At 39.7% G+C, this 24989-nt stretch overlaps 1 protein-coding gene across 5 annotated transcripts in view; it reads left to right on the forward strand.

Moving 5' to 3' along the window:
- MAP2K4 (mitogen-activated protein kinase kinase 4) overlaps nt 1–24989 on the forward strand; it is a 122140-nt gene that overhangs the window by 61118 nt on the left and 36033 nt on the right. For all 5 annotated transcript variants that reach the window (XM_017348962.4, XM_002718920.6, XM_089317693.1 and 2 more), the window contains 2 exons: nt 10242–10361; nt 24162–24281. In XM_017348962.4, coding sequence (XP_017204451.1) covers nt 10242–10361; nt 24162–24281 — 240 coding nt within the window. The remainder of the gene's footprint in view (nt 1–10241; nt 10362–24161; nt 24282–24989) is intronic.

Consider the following 24989-nt stretch of genomic DNA (forward strand, 5'->3'; position numbering starts at 1 on the left):
GTACTGAAATGCATACCTTGTGATAATGCTGTCACATTTTGTCCTTATTGTGAGTGTAATGCTACTAAATGTTAGTTCATTTAAAAAAAAAAAATCAGAAATGGAGATTTGACCAGTAGACTGTACCTGGCAGGCTTATGTTGGTTCCTATAATGAACTGGTGATTTCCTTCCAACTCCTAATGGGTCTGAGTAGTTGTAATTTATACATTTTTTGTCTAAATGTTTAACAAATACTTGCCCTATGTAAGATATTTCAGGAAGATCAACAATGGGGGAAGGCAATTTAAAAAGAAAAGGGAAAAATTTAGATATGTTCATGCCGCATCCCACTGAACTTAAAATTTCTATGCAAACAAAAATGTCTTAGTTTGCCAGAGTTGAAAGTGAGTTTTGCAGACAGTCTAAGCTAGGGGTGGGGAACCTTTTTTCTGCCAAGGACCATTTATAGCATCATTTGTGGACCATACACAATTATTAACTTAGAAATTAGCCTGCTATAGATTTATTGAATTTTGAATTCTGCCTGTAGTGGCCTTGGCAGGACCATACTAAATGATTTTGCTGGCCTTATGTGGCCTGCGGGCCGGATGTTCCAGCCACCTGTGGCAGCTAATCATATTCCTGTTAATCTCTTGTTTGAGAGTTTGTCAAGGCCTGAAGAGAGAAGGGGGCCTCGGTTTTTTTATTTGACATTTGGGAATCATTTGTATCATATTAATAGAAAATGATTTCTGTAGGTCTGTTGTGAGCAAGATCTTGTAACTATTTTAGTTTCCTTTATTTTGAACATTTCTCTTTGCTGGATTAGATAAAAGTAATGTTAAATTAGAGGTGGGGAAAATTTTTAAGATTCTCTTTGGGTTCTTAACCTTTTTTGGGGCCATTTTCTTATGATGTGAGAAAATAGCCATTCATAGGAAGATATTTTGCATAAATACATCTAAAGATGTGTAGGCACAGACTTCTATAGATTATCTGATGAAATAAAATGTTTTTCTCAGAATGTGCAATGATTTCTGTAGTCCTAGTTTGCGCTGCTACAGTGAGAGTGGAAAGAGTCCTTTTTCTCAGACTTCCCTGGATGAGTCTTGTGTATTCTCTCAGTATGACATCCAGTTTCAGCTGACTGGACCTTAGGGGCAAGTTTTCTTACATAGTCAAAGTTGTAACCTTTTCTCTCAGATTCTAGGGAAGTACTTTTAAAAATGACTTTTTGTTTTCAGTTTGTGCCTTGTGAGCTTCAAACTATGTTGGCCAACATTATAAAATGTTTTAGTAATATGGATAGGCTTATTCATGGTTAACACTTTCAGGGTAAAGAAGGAGCTTGATTTTGACATTTAAAATAGTTTGCCTCAGTGGTTAATTTCATGACATTTGGAGTTGTATGAGTTTTACTCAAAGTTTGAATGAACTTAAGAGTGAAAATAGGAAAAATTTGGTCTCTGTTTGTAATCTGATCCTATCAGTGGCTTCTATGAGGGCCCTGGCTGAATGTTGTTGAAAATCCCACTCTCTTAAGAAGTACTTTCAAGGCAGTTGTGGGACTATAGTCTGACTACCATTGTATCAATTCTATGGTACTATCTACCTCTGTTTACTCCCTTGAATTCCTGAACAAGTGTAACGATTTGGGATGAAGAAGGGTGGCAATATAACACAGCAGTAAGATGTAGGTGAGATTAACCATTGGCTTCCATGGCTTGATTAATGCTGGAATAAGTATTTTTGCACTGATATACATTAAAACTTGATATCAATAGAGGACTGATCCATGCCATTTTCTGTGGATTTTAAAATGTACTATTGATTTATCCATCACACCTGAGAGAGTTTGCTACCTAATCACCTAGACACGAAGATCAGATTGACAATCATACACATAGAGAAGTAATGTGTGATTAGGGAGGAATTAGATTTGACATTTGACATGTAGAGAAAGTGTGAGACAATGATTTCCTTGGCTGAGAGCTTTCCATTGCCTTTGGTAAAATGAGAAGCACGCTTGAAATAGTTCTGTAGTTAACAATTTCTTGATCTTTGGCCTAAGGAAAGTTTTCCATACCTAGTGAGGTTCTGGGTTAGGACTTAAGATCTGGACATTTTTAGCCCTTCAGGTTTAATAGTCCATACCTGGGGAAAGAGGGTTTGCTCTTCTGTGAATGGAAGTAACACTACTGCATTGTCTACCTGTGCTGGCATGAGTCTTAGGGTTGCCCGGGGCAAAACCCTTGCCTCACTGGGGATGTCCTAAAGTTTGGAGAGGACAGCCTTCAGCTTTGGCCAGGGATTTACTTTTGACTCTGATCAGCATCCTCTGCAAACACATTCATTAAGTGCCCCATCTTACATGACAGAGAAGTAACCACAACAAAAGTTAGACCTTGATGAGTCCTATCTATAAGAGTAAAGTAGGTGTCTCTGCATAGCCCTCTGGCAGGGTTAATTGTAGTTTGGTAAACTCCAGTGTTGAGACAAAAATATTTGAAGAAGCAGTCAGGATTAGTTTGCTGAGCTAGGGTTAGGGAAATTCAGATGGGGAGAAACACTCAGGAATGTTTGGGCAATAGGTGGTCAAAATCAGGATATCAAAGCAAATTCTAGTGGGCAAGAGATGGATATTAGAAAGAGCAGATAAAATGTCTCAATTCAGACCCATGGGCTCAAGTTGAGTGGAATTACAAGCAGATTGCTCATAGAGGAAAGAATGACTCCAATCTTAATGGTTGTCATCCCCCTGATCCTGCCTGCTGTGTCAATCCTGAAGGCCTACAGGAGCAGTGTCCCTGTTGTTTTTGAGTAAACTCATGTACATATTGGCTTCTTTGTTTGTAAGATTTATTTACTTATTTGAAAGGCAGAGTAGTGGGGCAAGGGGAGAGATCTTTCATCCACTGGTTCACTCCTCAAATAACTGCAAAAGCCAGGACTGGGCCAGTCCAAAGCCAGGAACCTGGAACTCCAGCTGGGTCTCTCATGTGGACAGCAGAGGCCCCAGCACTTGGGCCATCTTCACTTGCTTTCCCAGGTGTATTAATAGAGAACTGGTTCTGAAGTGGAGCAGCTAGGAAGGACTTGGACCAGTACTCATATAGGATATGGGTGTATCAGGCAGTGGCTTAACCTGCTGTGCCACAATGCTGGCCCCAGATTGATTTCTTGACTATGAGAAAAAACATGGGAGAGTGGGAAAGAAAGAAAGAGAATGAGAGAATACAAGGGAACTTAGTTACCATCCCTAAAGATGGCTGCCAATGGAGTTTGTGTTGTTTTTTGAAGGGTTAGTGCTACAGTAAAAGTGTCCTCTCAATGGAGAACGGAACAAATAGTAGGTAGGTAGGTAGGTGGGGATATTATGTTAAGGCTGTTACTGTTGATCATTATGATGACCTTTTCGTGTTTTGCTTGAGTTATCTGGGATTATCAGAAAAATAGATCAGTTATTTGAGATTAGGTGCTTAGGCCTAAGTGATGTGATCTTGTGTTTTCTTCCTGTTAGTGTTTTGCACACCTTGTGTTGTTCCTTTGACCCTCTACTCTTTCAGTTCTACTGTTTCATTGACATCTCTGTTCCTGATCCTGGCCTGGTAACTTGATCCTGATTCTACATTCCTGCCACTCTTGGTATTTGGATTTTGCTTTCTTTGACCTGGAACTGAGAGCTTGCTTTTGCCAGTGCTTGGTGGGAAGGACCAGACCCATTCATTCTCAGTATCAGCAGCCTACATCTTAGCCCTTCTGTGAGCTGTGTGGAGATTTCATCTGCTGATTAGGTAGGCCTCCTTGGTACAGATGTTCTGGCACGTAGGGGAAGTCAGGGATCAGTAAATATATGCCTTGGTTTTTCTCACCCTCCCCACCCATTCTGCTGTGTCGGAAGTCCCATTGCTGAGTGATTTCAGTGCAAACTGTGGTGGCCCGTAATCTTTGGAGGAGTTTCATTCTCGTGTTTAAACATTAAATAAGTGTGGCTTATTCTGAAAGCACTTGCATGGTATTTGAGAGCAGTAGTCTTAAATTGGAAAAGTTCCTTTTTGATGGTATAGAGTGACTTTTTTGGGCAGTTTTTTTGTTTCTAAAGGCCATAGGATAATATTTGATTATCCAAATCACATGGCTATGTTTTGAGACTGGATTCCAGTATCTTATGGTTTTGTTTGATTGACTAGATCATATATGGTAATTATAAGATCCATGATTGAACCATACTATTTTATGCTCCCTAATATTGCTTAAAAGCTATGGTGTTCCGTATGAAAAGCGTAAGTGAGCACTTCCAAGAATTCCCAGATTCCAAGGATGGAAGGGCTGCCCTCCATCAGCCTTGATTTTGAACTCAGGTCTTTTGTGTAGTTGGAGCTAGAACTCCCAGTACACATGTGTTTATTTTGCTATTGCTCCAAGTTAGGGGTTTCCAGACTGTGGGTTCTATTGCCAGACCTGTATGTAGAGCTTAACTAATAAAAATAGACAAAATCAGTTCTGTTCTGGTTGATGTAAGGAATAGGAAATGGAGGCTATCCAGCCGTATTAGAAGGCTTTGGGTCACCAGCATAGGAAATGTTAGGGGTCCACCTGGATACTATGGAAATGGTTGCTTTTGGTGGATTTAAATCAACCATTGTATATTTGTGAACATTCTGTATAGCTAGTTTTTGAAACTTTCTACCATCTTGTTGTTGATATAACTGAATTGTGATGAACTATATCTGAATTTGTATGGTTATTTGGAGAAGAACCCATCTTACCTTAACCTCATTCTGCATAGGAGCCATCTGAACCAATATTTGAAATATATACCACATATTTTTAAAGATTTATTTATTTGAAAGGCAGAGTTATAGAGAGGGAGAGGCAGAGGCAAAGAGAAAAAGAGATCTTCCATCCACTGATTCACTCCCCAAATGGCTGCGATGGCCGGAGCTGGGCTGATCCAAAGCCAGGAATCAGGAGTTTCTTCTGGGTCTCCCGCATGGGTGTAGGGGCCTAAGGACCTGGACCATCTTCTGTGGCTTTCCCAGCCCATAGTAGAGAGCTGGATCAGAAGTGGAGCAGCTGGGTCTCCAACTGACGCCCATATGGGAAGTTAGCAATGCAGGCGGAGGCTTTACCCACTATGCCACAGCGCCGGCCCCATATTTTGTATTTTTTAATGCATTGTAAGGTATCATGGGCATTTTTGTGTGTGACATTTTTAGGCTAAGGATGAGTTTATGCATCAGGGATATAGAATCTTTGTTTCACAAATTAGGAAAATGGAATGCCTAAGATTTCCTATAGCCCAGAGGAAGGTATTAGCATATCAGGGTGCTGTAGTGATTTCTGGGAGTTTCCAACTTTGTGTAAGAACTGAGTTGTGACCATTTCTCTGAGAGGGTAACAATTTTTGTTTGGTAAGGATCAGAATGGGGGTGCATTTTGGGATCTGACTGTGATCTTGTGCCTTTATCCCCCTTATCACTGACTTAGGTCAGTTGTCAACTGAAAATACATTTTGCTTCAACTTTTATTTAGACACTAACCCTAGGAGGGTCTTTCCCAAGGCCCATTTAATGAACAAGGCTGTATTTATGTCACAGCAGTATTGTGTTTATAGATTGCAGAAACTAGTGCATTTTCAAAATATCATTAGTACAGCTATATTAATGAAAATAACCTGTCCTTTGTACTATTGTTACACCTTTGTTATATCACAGGTTTCTGTGGAGGTGAGCTCTACCAAAGGTCCCATGTGACGTGTTTGCTCCTGTATCAGTCATAGGATTTCTGCATGGGTAATAAGACACTACCAGAGGTACAAAAAGTAGACAGCTGTCATCACAGAGTTTCTGGTTGGTTCTTGTTATGGGATTGGTTGTTCTAGTCATCATACTAATATGGCAAGACATTTGGCAGTTATTTGAAATATGGAATGTAAGTACTTGTGGAAAGCTTAGGTGACAGTAGGTGCTTATGCACTGACCTGCAAGCTTTAGCTAATTGTGACAGCAGATCCTGTACAGCTTTGCTGAAACGTAAATACTTTCTGGTTACTGATAAGTTGAAGATGACACTCTGCCTTGCTAATGGCCAAAATACTAGTAGCTAGCATTATTTTATCCCGTTTCAAATTGTTTTAGTCAGTGCCTGGAAGAATCTCTGAAGTCCTAACTGATTTACTCTATATTTATTGAATTCATCACCTTGATAAGCTTCATTTTGTTCACGCCCTAATTTCTGATGAAAGAACTGTCTTCTCTTTCACACACCTTATTCTAACTTACTTTAAGCAGTTATGGATGAAGTGTGCAGAAGGATGTGACTTTCTTGTTGACTCCTGCTGTACTGCCCTCAGGACTCTCAGCTGAGCCATGTGGAAACCTGAGGAGAGTTCCTCTTGTGAGAACTTAGAGCCCTGATTCTGCATTAGTTTTCCCATTTCTTCTCCCTACATCTCATTCCCCCATACGTTCTCTCCATTTTAAAACAAAACAAAAATAGCATCAGTTAGAACGAGTAGCACTTTTGTAAGTTTATTTGAGGATGTTGCCACTTTCAAATCTGTCTACTACAGCTCTGCATTCTAACTTTAGTTCTGGATTCCTCAATTCTTGATTTACTGGTATGATTGCTGATGACTCATATCCTTTTTAGCCTGGGATCTTCAGAACTGACATCTGTCAGTGCTGTGGAACTGCTGTTCTTAATCAAGAGTGTATGTGGCTTGTTACCAGTTTTCTTTGCTTAGTCTATATACGATGATGTATTTTCCCTTTCTCCAGCCAAGAATGGAATCAGGTAACCACAGTGCCCCTTCATACACGTTGTTCAGGAGAAATGGCTTGCCGTTGCCTTACCTTTTCTTATAGCTTCACTTGGTAGCAAGAAAAACTGGGTTTGGTTTCATCTGGAATGAGTCAGTGGTTGTCACGTCAGGACACAGGCAGTCACAGAGTAGATCACTTCAAAGCAGGGCCTGGTGCTTTGGTAAATGGTATATGCCTGTTCTGTCTAGCAACTGGGATATCTTTGAGAACCTTGACTTGGAGATAGAAGACTTGACTGTGAATCAATGAGTGGGAAGGACCACTATCAGAATTAGCTAGGTATTTATTTATCACTCAGCACCATGCTGCTTGGTGATCTGCTTCTTAAGAAGTACTGTGAACCTTGCTCATTTTTTTCTATAATTCTTCCTTAAGCCATTGTGTTGTCAGCCTTCTTTTTTCCTCTTTATCACATTTGAGTCTTCCCTGTCTTACCTCCTAGTAGCAATTGGTTCATCATCATACTCTTTCCTCTTCTCCCCTCTCCCTATCCCTGGAAACAAATTTAGAAAAGGGAGGGAAACAAAAACATGTTATCATTATGACTGGATCCTGCTGCTTTTATCCCAGTAAGCAGGAGTCCAGTTAGTGCTCCTTGATAGAACACACTGATTTCACCTGTCTTCCTATTGCGTCTTCTCTGTGGCCTTCCCACTCCCCGTCCTGCAGTGGATCCAGTTTTCTTAATTCCCACAGTCCCTTTCCATTATAACAATGTTCCCTACCTACTGGAAAAATTTTCAGACTTAGTAATGTTAGTTTTTAATCACTACCCCTTTCCCTGATGAGTACCAACAAATTGGCAGGATTTGGTCATAAGGCTAGAGAATTGTGTCAGTGTCAAAAGAGGGCTGCCCTGGATATCCCTGTGGAGTTAGAGAATATCTTGAAGTAATTCAGATGTAATGTCAGCAACTACCCTTCTGCGCATTGCCAGATACTTGGACAGAACATTTGGAGGGCATGAGGCGGTGTTGATCTGTTGAAGAGCATCCAGGAGCACAATCAATTTGGTGTTAAAACAGTAGGCCATTCAGCTGCTCCATAGTCTATTTCTTGCTGGAAGTGGCATTAAGCAATGTTATAGGTGAATAGATTTTCCTGCCATGCTGATGATCTCAAACGTTAGAGTTGTGCCAGAAACTTTCTGCATTCCGCTTAGGAGCGGTTCCTTCGGGGTAGTGTGAATATGGGATATCAGTCAGATGTGGGGATTCAGTTAGGTTCCTGGGTTATGTAGTAGCACGTGTTCTTTCTGTGGCACAGCAGGGTTTTTGGAATTAGCTCCCAAAAGATTACTATTGAGAGTTTAACTGTAATATGCATTTCAAGAGTTGAGACGTAACATTTGTACAAATGTAATTTAGAAAACTATGTAGCCAGTTTAGGAAAAAAAAATGAGCTAGCAAAAGAGGATATCTTTTATAAGTGTGTATATGTTCACATTTGCCAGTATATCTTTATGCAAAAATAGGGGGAAAACTACATTTTTTCCCACCTTTGAAAAAATGAGAGTTCTTTAGGAGGTGGAAATGTTTCCCAACTTAAAAGGGGTCATTGGGCTTTTCTTTCTTGCATGTCTTTAATTTCCAACTCCTTGTCTGTTTTAAGTTTGTATAAGATCTTTTTAAAAATAATCACCTTCTTGAGCTAGTATTCCCATAGCCATACTTTTAAAGTTATGTTTTCCAAACAAGAATAAATGTATTTAGAATGTTTACAGAAAGTACAACACCATGTTTTGAGGAAACACAAGTTACATCTCTGGGCTAATTGATTTTTAAAAAATATCCTTTTTGAGCAAACATTTGTGTTGATATCGATTTAAAAGCAAGATTATTAGCAAATTCTGAAAATGTAGATGTGAGAGAGTGGGGAGGGGTAGAAAGGGGAAGAAAAGAACTTTGTTAGCTTTGTTAGCTTTATCTTTTTTTGAAGTGGACTTTGTTAACTTTAATAGAACCAGCCTTATTTCTATTTTCCATTCTTATTTCTTTCTTTGTTTATCTGGCCAATGATACTCAATGTGAACACTTCAAAAAAATCAATGTATATAAGATAGATTTTAGATAATTTTTATTTGGTATGAAATGCTATAGCTGGTAAGCTATAAATTTTAAGGGTTAAAATTGAATTTGTTTGTATTTGGAGTATATTGAATATATTTGGAGTGTATTGAGTATATTGAAATTCCTCATGTAGTATCAAAAAATGAAACTGAGAGAACCTCCTTCTATTCCTCAAACAACTACTTATTCTCAAGTCACATGGAATACATCTTTTGTATTTCTCTATGCCTCTGGCTTCTGTTTTGTAAAATGGGCTCAAGAATTTAATTGACTGCTATCATCCCTTTCAAGAGCATCAAGGACAGATACCTCAAAGTCTTTGGAAGACAAAATGCCAGCTTATGTATTTGTCATACTAACTTGCCTTGTAAGTATGTGCTATGTATCGTGCACAGTGTGTTGATGTGACATTGTGAGCTTTTTTTTTTTTTGATGAGAACAGAAGTTGCTTGCATGCTGTGATATTAAAAGTTAATTCCATATTAATATTTTCTTTCCTCTCTCTAGAGAAGTGGGAACTGTCCCTCTGATCGCCTCTGTGTACTGCATTCTTCCTGGATGGGAGGTGGGGGATGGGAGCACTAATGTTTTCCAACAGTTTTTTAGGAACATGCAGAGTTGTAGTACAGTGTGGTTAGGGATATTTACCAGGGACACAGTGTGTGGGGGAGGGTTTCATCAGCCTAGGAATGGAAAAAGAGCACTTTGTCTCCTAAGTTTTAGCATTCTTCTCCAGGTTTAAACTGTTCTGCATGCTGACTCTCGAGTTGGACAGTCAGGTATAATTTGTTTTTAACGTACGGAAAGTGCACTGAAGGGAGAGAGTGTCTCTGTTTGGGATGGGGAAACCTGAATTCTGTCTGTGTGTTGCCCCGTGCTAGCACTCACATTTTGTTGTTCTGAACTGCATCCCATCTAATGAGTGTGGATGCTAGGGAGCTGAGAGGGATGTGTTGAGTTGGATGCCTAGATCTCACACAGTTCTAAATGGTGACTAAAAGTTTGTATGAATTATCCACATGAAAACTGTTAGCATTTATTCTGATTTTCTTTATATTTGCATGTGGGGGTTAATTTTCACTGCCTAAGAACTTTGTTGCAAAACTCCCTACATCATTTGTGAATGCTTGTGGTTAAAGAGCCCTGTGCTCTTTAAAGAAGTCACAGATGCTATTTTGTTAAACTTCCTGCCATAAAAATCTTTCCTATAAAGCATAAGGACAGATGATAATTTTTGTGTCTGGTTGGTTTTTATGAAATTTCCATGGTAATTTTCAATCTTGTGTTAGAAATTTTTTTCAGATTTCTAGAACTATTTCTTTTTTCCTTTTTTTTTTTTAACATCTTTTGTCATTCTTTTCCAGAGAATTCGGTCAACAGTGGATGAAAAAGAACAAAAGCAACTTCTTATGGATTTGGATGTAGTAATGCGGAGTAGTGATTGCCCATACATTGTTCAGTTTTATGGTGCACTCTTCAGAGAGGTAGGAATATAATATTTGGGCCTTAGCTGATGAATGAATATCTAATTGAGACAAATAAGAGAATGGTAGAGTTAGATTCTAATCTTCAGTTAACTGCTGTACATTAGTGATGTTATTAATATTTTTGTAGATAGTCATGATAATTTGTACATTAACGTCTACCACTCATTTTTTAAGGGCAGCGTCTCATATTTTAGCATTTGTTGCTGTCATTTGTGAATTTCATATTTCCTTTCTTTATGTACAAATATTTTCTAAAAGTACCTAAAAAATAGCTGATTTAAATATCAGCATTTCCGTTATTAATTTAGATTTTCTCTTTGGCCTTTCTTTATCCTTCTATTTGTTTTATTAACTTTTACTCATTTCTGTTATCAAATGTATCTTCATTTAATGCTAATGTTTATTTGATTCCACCTACAGTCCTCATTTATGCTCATAATTGCATTAAAATTCTTTTTTCTATTGCTGTTATTGAGATTTTTGTGTGGGAACTAGAGCTTTTAATTTCTTAATCTGATGATCATCATTCTTCTTTGGGTCTCTGTTTCCCAACTTGGGTTATCACTTCTGCTTATCACATCAATCCCCTTACTCATTCCCAGCCATCTCATTACCTGAAAAGGAAGTGAATGAGAGCCTTGGGTGAAGATAGAACTGTAAATCGTCAAGTACTTCTTGGAGTCCTGGAAGCAAAGATTGTGATATTTAGTCCATTGAGTAGGACTTGAACTGAACTGTTAAGCATTTCAAATACTCTTTAAAAGTTATCATTCTTGGGGCTGGTGATGCTGGAGGATGCCAGATGGAAAGTAATATGGCAAGCTAGGAAGCAGAGAAGGAGGGAGGGAGGGAAGGAGGGAAGGAAAGAGAGAGAGAGAGAGAGAGAGAGAGAGAGAGAGAGAGATAGGAAGCCCACTTGGTTTATATCACCAATTCTCTCATGGGAACTACTTTCTGAAGGCAAGCCCTCAGTGACCCAGATGCCATGATTAGATCAAGTCAGCCGCCTTTAATCCATCAAATAGCAACATTGATCCATTAACCATTAACAGAAGACTTTGAGGTTTAAACATCTGTATAAGTTTGGGGAGACAGATCCTGTTCGAATCATCCAACCTTTAAAGAGTGAGTTATGAAAATGTTTTCTGAAGTCACTAAGGTTTCAAATATTAAATATTAAATAGACTTAATGATGGCTTAGAGAAACATTTTTCATTTGAAATTATCATTGAAAGCATCCTCTTTTTGTGTGTGTGTGTGCCATGACTTTCAGTTCTGATAATAGCCACAAGATTATAGGTTTATAAAAAAAGTGAAATGAAAGTATGCATTCAGGCCTTTCTACCTCTCCTTCCTACCACTGGGAAGGAGAAAGTGCTTTTAGATAGAGAGATTCTCTAGGGATTTCATTTTATATTTTATACAACCTGTATGCCCAGAAGACTTCGGATTTTTGGTGTGGTTTAGTCAGCCACCAATCAAAAGGTTGGCGCTTCTGAGGTGTTCTTTGTCTTTTCCTTGCAGCCACAATGTAGAGATTAATCTTGCCACTGGGTAATATCAAGCCTTCTCTAGAGCTTTATTCAGAGCAGGGAGTAATATATACTGAAGTGGTAACTTTGTCATGGACTTTAACCATCTGTACTTATTTCTAGAATGGCTAAACTAAGGTAAAAACCCTGAAGTTCAACTTGGATTTGATTTGGATAAGTTATTAGGACATTTAGTTGCATAAGTTTTTGAAAGTCATTTTTAGAGTTTGTAGATAGGAAAAAAGAAGAGCTTGACAGTGTTGCATAATAGAAGTCACTCTTAAAAGCCTATAGCTTACAAAACAGCCTCTGTTTACTATTTGTCTTATCAATACTGAAACCTAGAATCATTTAAATATGCCTTTTAGTTTACCAGTTTCCAGAATTTAGTAGCAAGTAAACTCTTATTTCAAACATCTTTTGAGGCTGGAAAATTAATTCTAGTGCATAAAGTATTGTTCAGAATAGCTTATGATTTTAGAAGTTCATCAAATTGAAGAAGGCAGTGATATTAGCAAATTTAATCACCTTCCCCTTTCTGTCCCTACATCTACCTCTCTTTTGTCTCTTTCGTTTCTCCTTGTAAGCTATAAATATCACCCATGGGGGTAGAATTGATGTGTGATAAGCTGCATATATTTAAAATATATAATTTGATATGCTTAAACAAGTGTACATACCTACAGATTTATTACCAAAATCAAAATAATGACTATACCCATCTTTCACAAGTTTGCTTGTGCCCCAGATGTACATTGTCCTCTGCTGTCCCTGCCTTCAGGCAACCATTGATCCATTTTCTGCCACTATAGATAAATTTCAGTTTCCTGAAGTTTTTATATAAGTGCAATCATAAGCATGTACTTTTTTCCTGGTTTATTTTTTGTCTCAATTATTATCAATTCATGCTGTACCATGTTTGTTTGTTGATTCACTTTTACTGCTCAATGTAGTCTGTCATAATCCATTATGCAGATATGCCACGGTTTGTTTACTTATTTACCTACTGATGGACATTTGAATCCCAATCCCCAGTTTTTTGTCTGTTGTAAATGAAATTGCTGTAAGCGTTTCTGCACAAGTTTTTGTATGGAAATAGGCTTTTATTTCCCTGGGATAAGTACCCAGCAGTGGAGTGGTGGGGTATTTTGGTAGGGGTAAATTGCTTTCCAGGGGAGTTGTACCACTGTATATTTCCAACAGTAACTTATGAGGGCTGTTTCTTCCATATGTTTTTGAACACTTAATACAGACGTCTTTAAAATTTTGAGCTATTCAAACAGAGGTGTAGTGAAATCTCATTGTAATTTTGATTTGCATTTTCCTAATGACTAGCAATGTTGAACTTCTTTTCATGTATTTATATGCTAACTGTATATCTTTTTTTTGATGTTTCTGTTTATCTAGGTTTTTGTCTTATCTAAGATTTATTTATTTGAAAGGCAGACTTAGAGGGAGAGACAGAAGGAGAGATCGGCCACCTGCTGGTTCATTCCTTAGATGGCCACAATGGCCAGGAATGGGCCAGGCTGAAGCCAGGAGCCAGGAGTTTCATCTGGGACCCCCACATGGGTGGCAGGACCCCAAGCACTCGGGCCATCTTCTGCTTTCCCCAGACCGTTAGCAGGGAACTGGATTGGAAGTAGAACAGCTGAGACATGAACCAGTGTTCATATGGGATGCTGGTGTTGCAGTTTTACCAGTTATGCCACAATTCTAGCCCCAGCAAATATGCACTTTTTAAAGTTGGATTTTCTGTTATTCAGTTTGGGGATTTTTTTAAAAAACATATTCTGAATGCCAGCTTATTATCACAGTGTAACTTGTAGGTATTTTTTCCCTGTCTATACCTTACCTTTTCTTATTGTTGAGAGTGTTCTTTGGAGAGCAAAAGTTTTTGATATTGACATAACCCAATTTTTCAGTTTTTTTCTTTTATTGCTTTTGATGTGGTATCAAAGAAGTCCTGTCTAACCGCAGGTCATCAAGATTTTCTGTCCGCCCCCCCGCCATGGCAGTTCTGTAGTTTTAAGTATCATATTTATAGCAATCATCCATCTAAAGTTAGTTTCTTTATGTGATAAGGATATATATTGTTGATTAGATTTTGCGTGTAGATACCCTTTGCACCTTCTTCAGAAGTCAGTTGTGCATACATAAAAGGGTCTCTTCTCTCACAACATGGTCTGTCCCATTGCTCTGTCTCTGCACTATTTGCTGCTTGGACCACTCGAGCTTTATAGAAAGTCAGCCCTGAGAGTGTTAGTCCTTAAGCTTTGTTCTTTAAAGGTTGTTTGGTTCTGTCTGGTTCTTTCCATCTCCAAATGGATTTTAGGATGAGCTTGTCAGTTTCAGCAACACAAAATAACGAACAGAAACTGCAAGGATTTTCCGTTGGGATTATGCTGAATTTATAGGTTAAATAGGGGGAAGAATTGATATTTTATAGAGTCTATTAGAATTTTCCTTTTTAGAACATGTTTACTGTGAATAAAGAGTATACTCTGTTTTTCCTAATTGGATGTTTGTTGTTGTTGTTATTATTATTATTTGACAGGCTGAGTGGACAGTGAGAGAGAGAGACAGAGAGAAAGGTCATCCTTTTTCCGTTGGTTCACCTTCCAACGACCGCTGCAGCCAGTGTGCTACAGCCGGCGCACCGCGCTGATCCGAAGCCAGGAGCCAGGTTTCTCCTGGTCTCCCATGCGGGTGCAGGGCCCAAGCACTTGGGCCATCCTCCACTGCACTCCCGGGCCACAGTAGAGAGCTGGCCTGGAAGAGGGGCAACCGAGACAGAATCTGGCGCCCCGACCAGGACTAGAACCCGGTGTGCCGGCGCCGCAGGTGGAGGATTAGCCTAGTGAGCTGCGGCACTGGCCATTTATTATTATTTTTTAAAGATTTATTTATTTATTTGAAACTCAGAGTTAGAGGGAGAAGGAGAGGCAGAGAGAGAGAGAGAGAGAGAGAGAGAGAGAGAGGTCTTTCATCTACTGGTTCACTCCTCAACTGGCTGTAATGGCCGAGCTGCATCGATCTGAAGCCAGGAGCCAGGAACTTCTTCCAGGTCTCCCATGTGGGTGCAGGGGCCATCTAACACCGTTTTCCCAGGCTACAACTGGGATCTGAAGTGGAGCAGCCGGGTCTTGAACCAGCGTCCTTAGGGGATGCTGGCACTATAGGTGGTGGCTTTACCCACTGTGCCACAGCACCGGCCCCTGTGTCTTATTATTTTTGTTTTGCTACATTACACTGGCTTGAACCTCAAATATGTTGTTGAATAGGAATGGTGAGAGTGGACTTCCTTGTCTTTTTGCTGATGTTACGGGAAAGCATTCAGGCTTTCACCTTTAAAGATTACATTAGTTGTAGGTTTTTCATAGATTTTTTTTGAAGAAGGTATTCAGATTTTTATTGAATATACTCTTGGCACAAATCTTTAAAATATATAAACATTACACATAAACAAAGTGTCTTCATGGCAGCAAAACAGAAGTGCAGACAAGGACTGTTAGCCTACAGATTGACTGTCAAAGCTATGTATAGGGGTTGGTGCTGCTAAGGCCGACTTGCCTGGGAAGCACCCTGAGGACCCGCAGGGCCTGGGGGCCCTCCCATCCATCCTGTCCTGCCTAACCTGTGGCCCAAAGGAGTGTGGCTCCCCCCCACCCCCAACTATCATTTTGGCCTCACCTGCTGCACTTGAGTGATCTCCCAGCCCCTCTGTTCTTACCTGCCCCGGGGACCTTGGTCTCCCATCTCTGATGGGTTCCCTGGCCTCTTTGCCTGCGGAGTGAGGGCTGGGCAAGGCTGGAAGAGAGAGCCAGATGTTCACCCAATAGAACCATCACAAGCTGTGTGGGTTCTGGGGAGTAAAAGCTCGGAATGCGATTGGGGGTGGCCCATCTCACGTAGGTCCAAGGCAGGAAGCACAGAAGGGACAGAACCAAGAGAAGAAAGGAGGTCATGGCTGGGAACAGGGGTGGTTGCCCTTGTGCAGATCCCTTTGTAAAGGTGGCTGCTGAGCCAGCAGTGAACACCACCTCTGCTGTCGGTCACCCTCACGTTGGAACTGGAGCCCAGCAGCCAGGAGTTTGAGCAGACCCAGGGCCAGCCAGATTGGAAAACAAAACCACAAAATAGTCAAGAAAACACAAACATCATTAGGAGATTGGTGTTCCTGAATCCCAGTGATACCTGGAGGGCCCTGTGAGATCAGCCAGCTGGGGGTTCCCCAGGGTCCCCCCACTCTTTTGTGCTCCTCACTCCAGGTCATACACTATGATAAGGGTCCCATGTTGGGGAGGGTCAAAGTCACAGCTGCCTCTGTGTGTTCCACTTCTGGAAGTCAAACAAGCCTCTGTGGGTCTTAAATTGCTGGGTCCCTGCCAAGCACCTGTTCAGGTGGGGAGCCAGGGACTCTGTGGATACCATGGCTGGACAGATGGTCAGGGCTTAGGGGCTGTTTTCTGCAGACACCCTCATACTGAGAGACCGAAACCTGGCACAGTTGTCTGGTTGGTGGCTCCAACCCTGCTGCCTGGAGGGAATGCGTCTTTCCCAGGAAGGTTACAGATGGGGCCCTCCTGCTGACCTTGGAGTCTGGGCTGGACATAAGGCTATCAAGGAGTCCCCGTGACTTGGGCAACGATGGGGAAGGCAGGGCAGGCACCGTGGGGCTGTGGGCCAGGGGCTCCTTTTATCGTTGAAGCTGAGCACAAGGCTCTGCCATCCTGGACAGAGTCCTGGAGGCCATGTACTCTCACAGTCAGAAGGAGGAAGGCCAGTCTCTGGGCCCATGTGACTGGGGTGCAGCAGCACTTCCTGGGACAGGGTGCCGGGGGGCGGGGCTGACCTTTCAGGTCACAGATTCTAGAGATGCACCTGCCCCTCATAGATGTTATTAACCAGGTTCTGGAAGTTCCTTTGTATTCCTAGTTTGATGAGAAGGTTTGTTTTGTTTTGTTATGTTTGTTTATTTATTTATTTTTAAAAGAGACTAGAGGGAATTAGTCTCTTTTTTAAAATTTATTTGGCAGAGTTATAGTCAGAGAGACAGAGAGAAAGGTCTTCCTACCGTTGGTTCACTCCCCAAATGGCCACAGCGGCTGGAACTGTGCTGATCCGAAGCCAGCAGCCAGGTGCTTCCTCCTGGTCTCCCATGTGGGTGCAGGGGCCTAACCACTTGGGCCATCCTCCACTGCCCTTCAGGCCACAACAGAGAGCTGGACTGAAAGAGGAGCAGTCGAGACTAGAACCGGTGCCCATATGGGATGCCAGCGCCGCAGGCGGAGGATTAACCAAGTGAGCCATGGCGCTGGCCTCCTTTGTTTTGTTTTTAAAATCAGGATAGGGATATCAGATTTTTGTTAAAATCCATTTTCCAAATGTTTTATATTCCTCACAAGGTTTTTTATTTTTTACTTTTCAGTGAATTTTTATCAAAAAAATATTTATTTTGAAATTTGGAGTTACGGCGGGGTGGGGGGGGAGACATAGAGAAAGTCTGCCATTCACTGATTCACTCTCCAGGTGGCTGCAATGGCTGGGGCTGTTCCAGGATGAAGCCAGGAGCCAGGAGCTTCATTCTGATCTCCCAAGTAGGTGGCAGGGGCCCAGACACTTGGCCCACCTCCCACTGGTTTTCCTAGTCATCAGCTGGCAGCTGGATTTGAAGTGGAGAGCCAGGAATTGAACCAGCACTCACTCATAGGGGATGCTGGCATCACAGGTGGCAGCTTTACCTGCTATGCTACATTGCAGACTCCTACAGTTTTTTTTGTTTTTTTTTTTTTTTTTACATGGATTGGTTTTCAAATGTTAAACCAACCTTGTGTTTCTGGGGGAAGTACACTTGGTAATTTTTATATATCAATTTGCTAAATTGCTAAAATTTAGCTTCTTAACCTTTTTTCTTTTTAAAAATTTTTTTTAATCAGTGCAATGCTAATCTCATCGAAAGAGTTAGGAAATTGTTTTTTTGTTTCAAATTTCTGGAAGATTTTGTATGATATTGGTATTAATTCTTCTGTAAATATTTGATGGAATTTACTAGTAAAGCCAACTTGGAGTTTGTGAGAAGATTTTTAACTATAAATTCAATGTCTTTCAAAGAAAGAATTCTATTCAAATTATTTCTTTCTTCAAGTGATCTGTGGTAGTTCGTTTCTTTTTGAGGACATTTGTTCCTTTCATCTAAATTATCAAATTTATTGGAATAGTTAGTTATTCATAGTACTCATTTTAAAATTCTTTTAATATCTAGAATGTGTGGTAATATTACCTCTCTTTTACTCCTCTCCTATTCATTCCTGATACTGATAATTTGTCTTTTTTTTTTTTTCTCTGCTAGTCTGCATAGAGGTTTATCAATTTTATTGACTTCACTGAACTCTGTTACATTACTTTTCTATCTTGATTTTTCTGTTTTTGTTGGGGGGGTGGATTTTCATTCTGATTGCTCTTCTAATTATTCTTGTTAACTTTTTTCTAGTTTCTTAAGTTAGTCCTTTTGTAATCTATGCAATATTTCAAATATATGGAAAATTATGGGAGTGTTTACCCTAGTAATTTAGGAACCCATGAACATGCCTGCATCCCACTTCAGATTATCTAGGTTTAAGAGCTATTTCTGGGCCGGCGCCGCGGCTCACTAGGCTAATCCTCTGCCTTGCGGCACTGGCACACCAGGTTCTAGTCCCGGTCGGGGCGTCGGATTCCCCTCTTCCAGCCCCTGCTGTGGCCAGGGAGTGCAGTGGAGGATGGCCCAAGTGCTTGGGCCCTGCACCCACATGGGAGACCAGGAGGAAGCACCTGGCTCCTGGCTTCGGATCAGCACGATGCACCGGCCGCAGCGCGCTGGCCGCGGCGGCCATTGGAGGGTGAACCAACGGCAAAGGAAGACCTTTCTCTCTGTCTCTCTCTCTCACTGTCCACTCTGCCTGTCAAAAAAAAAAAAAAAAAAAAAAAAGCTATTTCTGGCTCCTGAATCCAGGTTCCTGTTAATGCAGATCCTGAGACATAGTGGCAACCTACATGGGAAACCTGAATTGAGTTTCCAGCTCCCAGCTTTGGCCCTAGCCAGGTGGGCTATTGTGGACATTTGGGGATTGAACCAGCAGACAAGAGCACTTTCTATATATCTATCTATATTTCTCCTTATCAAATTAAAATATGGAAGAATAACAGTATAACCAGACCACAGATTTAATATATTAGCGTTTTGACATCATTACTCTGTATCTATATTTAAACAATTTAAATGTGGTTAAATCTCTTCTTACTCTACAGGTGTAAGTAGTACCTTAAATCTAATGTTTCCTTCAGCTCGGTTCTTTGGGTTTTCCATACACATATTTCTCCCTACTTAAAACATAAAATTACTTTATGATTTTCAGAATTTTTATGAATGGAATTATCCTATATGCATTTTCATAGTATGTTTTATTTAATGTGTTTTTAAGATTTGTCCTTGTAAATATACATCTGTAAAATATAGTTTGGGTTAATTTATCCCAAATGCTATGTAGTATTCTAATGTTTAAATGTACTAAATATATGTGTGTGTGTGTGTGTGTATTTAAAATTTATTTTTATTTATCAGGGAGAGTTACAGAAAAGGGAGATTCAAAGAGGGAGAGACAGAGATCTTCCATTTGCTGGTTCACTCCCCAAATGGCTATAACAGCCAGGGCTGGGCCAGGCTGAAGCCCGGACCTAGAACTCTATCCGGTCTGGGTGCAGGGGCCTAAGCACTCAGGCTATCTTCTGCTGCTTTCCCAGACACATTAGCAGGGAGCTGCATTGAAGTGGAGCAGCCGGCAGTTGAACTGGTACCCACGTGGGATGCCAGCATTTCAGACTGTGGCTTAACACGTTGTGCCACAATGCAGTCCCCAAATATACCATATATTTTAAACGTAATCCTAATGTAGGTGATTTCTAATTTTATAAATAGTAGAAAAATGAATACCCTTTTGCATGTCTCTTTAACACCTTCAATTAAGTTACAGATTCTTTAGGGTATGTACCTGTAAATGTAGATGGTAGTTTAAGTAATATGACTACCTTCAGTTTGAGTGGATAGTGTCATATTTCTCTCCACAGTGTTTGTACTGACATATTTCTATGTAATGAATGACAATGCCTATATCAAGAATTAAATTTAGTTATCAGAAACAGGCTGTTAGTGTTTCCTCTGTGAAGATTACCTCATGGTTGAAGTTGACATGCAGCTTTATACATTAAGGAAGAAAGCAAGGAAGAATGGAAGAGACTGTCCTGGAATCGTTAGCCAATTGTTTTAGATTGATACCTCATTGGCTGCCCTTTCTACATTAGACTGGAAAACATATTTTTAAGCTAGATACATTGTACATTAGAAAGGAGAAATATTTGATAGGCCATAAAGCATTGGCTCTCACAGGTTTTGTTTTTCCTGATCTCTGCTAACATTTGCTGTTATTTAGTGTTTCATTTGGACAGTCAGATGGCTTTAAAATGTATCTCACTTTTCAAATGCATTTCCCTGACTAATGGCAAGGTATAGAAATTCATATGTGTTTTAAACAGGTTTTCCCTTCTATGAATTGCCTATTCATATTCTTTTGCTATTGTATTAAGTATTATCTTTCTAATTAATTTTCCATGGACTTGATTATTCAGAGTAACCTTTTGTTTCTTTACATCCAGATAATTGTTTTTGTCTTATTTTTAACCTTTTGTTCGGAAGTCTTTTATTATACATAAGTATTTATTATAATAGAATTAAATCCAATAGGTTTTATCCTTTGGGGTTTGGTGATATTTATTTTTGGAAAGGAATATTTTCCTACCTTGAAGTCATGAAGAACTCCTATTTACAAAACAAGGTTTAAACTTGCCTTTCAAAAAATCTTTGTGTGTGTTTTGTATTTATATTTGTGAGTTATTTGAGGTGAAAATCTAACTTAACTTTCTTTTCTATATGGAAGTCCAGTGTTCCTGGCAGCATTCACTTATTAACCCATGCTCTTGCTGCTAATTGCTTTACTACCTCTGTCGTACATCAGTTTCTGTGTGTGCATGGACGTTTTGAATCTGCCCCATTGCGGTTCTTGGTCTTTTAATTGTGGTAGCTTTATAAAAGCCCAGTGCGTCAGCCCCTCTTCTTTAAAATTGTCTTGACTATTCTTTGCTCTACTTTTTTATGTAAATTTTAGAATCAGCTTAGCCAGGTCCAGATCCATGAAACTTTTGATTAGAATTTAATTGAATTCTTAGCTTAACGGGAGAATTTGGCATCTTCATGATCTTGAGTCTTCATACTCATAAATATGGGCTGCCATGTCATTGCTTAGGTGTTTGTTATTCCTTTATTAACATTTGTATTTGTTTTCATAGAGTCTGCTTATTTAGTTAGATATATTCCTAGCTTCCTCTTGGTTTTGTATCTATTATATCAATCTTTTTAAACATTCTATTTTCTAACTGGATATTGTTGGTATATTTGGTATTAGCTTTTCTTGGATCATTGTCTTTAGGCAGTCCAATTTTTTGTCATCCTGTACCTTTCTTTTTAAGTAAATCCACATTCAATATTTTCCTCTCATATTTCAAGCATATGTTCATCTCCATTGCTTGAACATGAAACTAGTGTTGCCATTGCTGCTTTTTATGCAGCCCAGATCATTCCATTTTATGAACAGTACAGTTCACTGCTATTGTCTATTTTCAGTTATGACCAAAAGGAACTGCCAGAGAGATTACAAAAGTTTATGCTGGGCTGGGGCCAGCGCTGTGGTGCACTAGGTTAATCCTCTGCCTGCGGCGCCAGCATCCCATATGGGCACTGGGTTCTAGTTCCGGTTGCTCTTCTTCCAGTCCAGCTCTCTGCTGCGGCCAGGGAGGGCAGTGGAGGATGGCCCAAGTGCTTGGGCCCCTATACCCGCCTGGGAGACCAGGAGGAAGCACCTGGCTCCTGGCTTCGGATCTGCGCAGCACCGGCCATAGCAGCCATTTGGGAAGTGAATCAACGGAAGGAACACCTTTCTCTCTGTCTCTCTCTCTCTCACTGTCTGTAACTCTACCTGTCAAGTAAATAAATAAAATATTTTTTAAAAAAAGTTTATGCTGGGGTAAGTGCCTTAGAAACCACAAAGTCTTTCCTATCTGGATCTAATTGCTCCTTTCTATCTCCCCTTCTCACCCCAGATCTCAGTTGACTTCTTAACTTTATTCTTTTTGCTCCTATGTCTTTCTTTTCTGTTAGCTTATTTTTCTATCCATTTTCCCTTCAGTTTTGTAACTGTAGTTGTTGACACCTGCCAGGCATATTATTTTATGCTTGACATTCATTAACTCATTTAACGTTTGTCTCAGGCCATGGAGGAGGCAGAGCAGTCTCATTTCATAGATGAGAAAGCAAAGGAGCCCAAGTTTATAAGTAGGAGAACTTAGATGATAGGTCAGGTCTTTCACATTCTTGATGTCAGTAATCTTTCCATTCTAGTAAATTGTTGAGGTTAAGTTCCTTCCAACTGTTTTTCTAAGTAGGTTATTTAAATGTATTATTATTATTATTTATTTATTTATTTTGACATGCAGAGTGGACAGTGAGAGAGAGAGAGAGACAGAAAGAAAGGTCTTCCTTTGCTGTTGGTTCACCCTCCAATGGCCACCACAGCTGGCATGCTGTGGCCGGCGTGTCGTGCTGATCTGAAGCCAGGAGCCAGGTACTTCTCCTGGTCTCCCATGCGAGTGCAGGGCCCAAGGACCTGGGCCATCCTCCACTGCACTCCCGGGCCATAGTAGAGAGCTGGCCTGGAAGAGGGGCAACTGGGACAGAATCCGGCACCCCGACTGGGACTAGAACCCGGGGTGGTGGCGCCGCAGGTGGAGGATTAGCCTAGTAAGCCGCGGCACTGGCCTAAATGTATTATGTTTTATTGAGATGGTTTCTTATTAAAAAATACAAGCATGTTTTGGGTAGGGGTGTAATTCAGTCTTCTGTGAGAGCTATTGTCCAAGAGCACTCTAAAGAATAAGACGTGGAGAAAGAAGATAGACTTAAAGAAAATGTAAGTGAAAGTTCACCATGTCAGAAATATTTTGTATTTTTCCCCTGTACATACGTATTTATGATCGTTTAATTTATAGACACAGTAAGACATTAACAATAGTCATAAAACATGATAATCATAGTACTCTTGAGGCCGTTATCAAGTTGTTGGAACACAAGTGCTGCAGTCCCACTGCAGTTGATCTGATAACTGAGACAGCTACTAAGTGGCTAACAGCAGCTAGCATAACTATGGCTATGCAGGACAAACAGGGTGATCCCTTTCACGGTGGGGTGCATAAGGTGGCAGGAGATTTCATGATGTGGCATGCATCAGAACAGCATTCAATTTAAAACATACTAATTGTTTATATCTGGAATTTTCTACTTAATATTTTTGTTCTAGGTTGACTGTAGATAACTGAAACCTCAAAGTGAAACTGCAGATAAGGGGAGACTACTCTGAATATTTTCTTTTGTTTTATTGTCAAATGGCTTTCAAACTGGTTTATAACTGTCTATACTGCTGCAACAGTGTTTGAATGATACCATTTATTTATGGCCAGCATCCATTTACGTAAGAAATAGTCACTGGGCCCTTGACATGGTAGAAGTTGCATTGCAGTAGGGAAGATTTATGAGAAACATAATAAGTGAGTACATTAGATTCAGGGCTAGAAGAAGGTAGGGCCGCACAGCTTGAGCAGAGGACGGGAGTGCGGGGAGGGTGACTTACACTTTATGTCAGGTAGAGTAGGCCTCATGGAGAGGTGGCATTTGAGCAGAGCCTTGAGGCTTTGGGTTTGCTTTGGGCATTTCTTTCCTGTGTGTTCTTTTAAGAAGTTTGTATAGTCATTCAAGGTTATTGTCATGCATTTTCTGTGTTAGTGAAAAGAAATGATTTTCAACGTACTTCCTAATTTTATTTTCAATTATAGCAAAATATGAAGTTTTTATAAACTTAGAATTTTTCAGTGTAAGACTATCTGTATCAATACAATTAAGAATGGAGAAAATTGGCTTTAACTACATGGCTTTAACTACTAAACCTGAGTAGAATATTCAGCTTACGACTTTAATAAGGAACTAAAAATTATTACTACTTCAAGATTAAAAATAAAAATGAATAAGATTACTTCTTCTTTAATTGTGTTTCAACAAAGGCAAGGTTTTACTCCCAATATTATATTAAGATATATAAAAATCACAGCTATTTTTATTTTGTAGGGTGACTGTTGGATCTGCATGGAACTCATGTCTACCTCGTTTGATAAGTTTTACAAATATGTATATAGTGTATTAGATGATGTTATTCCAGAAGAAATTTTAGGCAAAATCACTTTAGCAGTAAGTACCTTGTTTTCAAATTGTTCGTTGTAAATATAATTATATAAAGATGCTGCTGGGGTTTTGAATGCACCTTATTATCTGAATGTCCTTCACAGAATTCTACTGACTTTCATGGAAAATCATTTGCGGGACAAGAGACAAAATTACTTCTGAGGGGTAATTAACACAACAGGTCATAAGAATACTTTTCAAAATAAGGTCTGGATAAATACTGACAGTGTTCTTTTCATTCAGATCTCAGTGAACCTTAACAGACTGTGCTGTAAATAAGACTAGAAAGAATAATATTCTCTTCATTTCTCCTTGTTGCATTCACTGTTTTTAGGTAGATTGTATTACCACATGTATTCATAATTAATCCCAGTTGTAGCAGTCTCCTTGGAAGTCTGAGGCAGACTCTTCCCTATGGCCCAAGATTTGGCTTATTCATCCAGACTATTTAACATGTTCACTAGCAGTTACAAAGACCAGTTCTGCTACTGATTTGGCCAAGTTACTCTTACCAGAGTATCATCCAGACAGGAAAGAGGCACTTGGTTGCATGTGTATTTGTAGTTTTGAAAATGAATTTATGATCATTTTCTTTCTTTGAATATTTTAGTTGACAAATATTACAGTTTTTTTCCCAAAAGGAGAAAGTGATTTTTTATTTTAAAGATTAATTAATTAATTAATTGAAAAGCAGAGCATCAGAGAGAGAGGGAC

This window comes from Oryctolagus cuniculus, chromosome 17 (assembly GCF_051225735.1).
Source record: "Oryctolagus cuniculus isolate XC-2025 breed Fujian yellow rabbit chromosome 17, ASM5122573v1, whole genome shotgun sequence".
NCBI lineage: Eukaryota > Metazoa > Chordata > Mammalia > Lagomorpha > Leporidae > Oryctolagus > Oryctolagus cuniculus.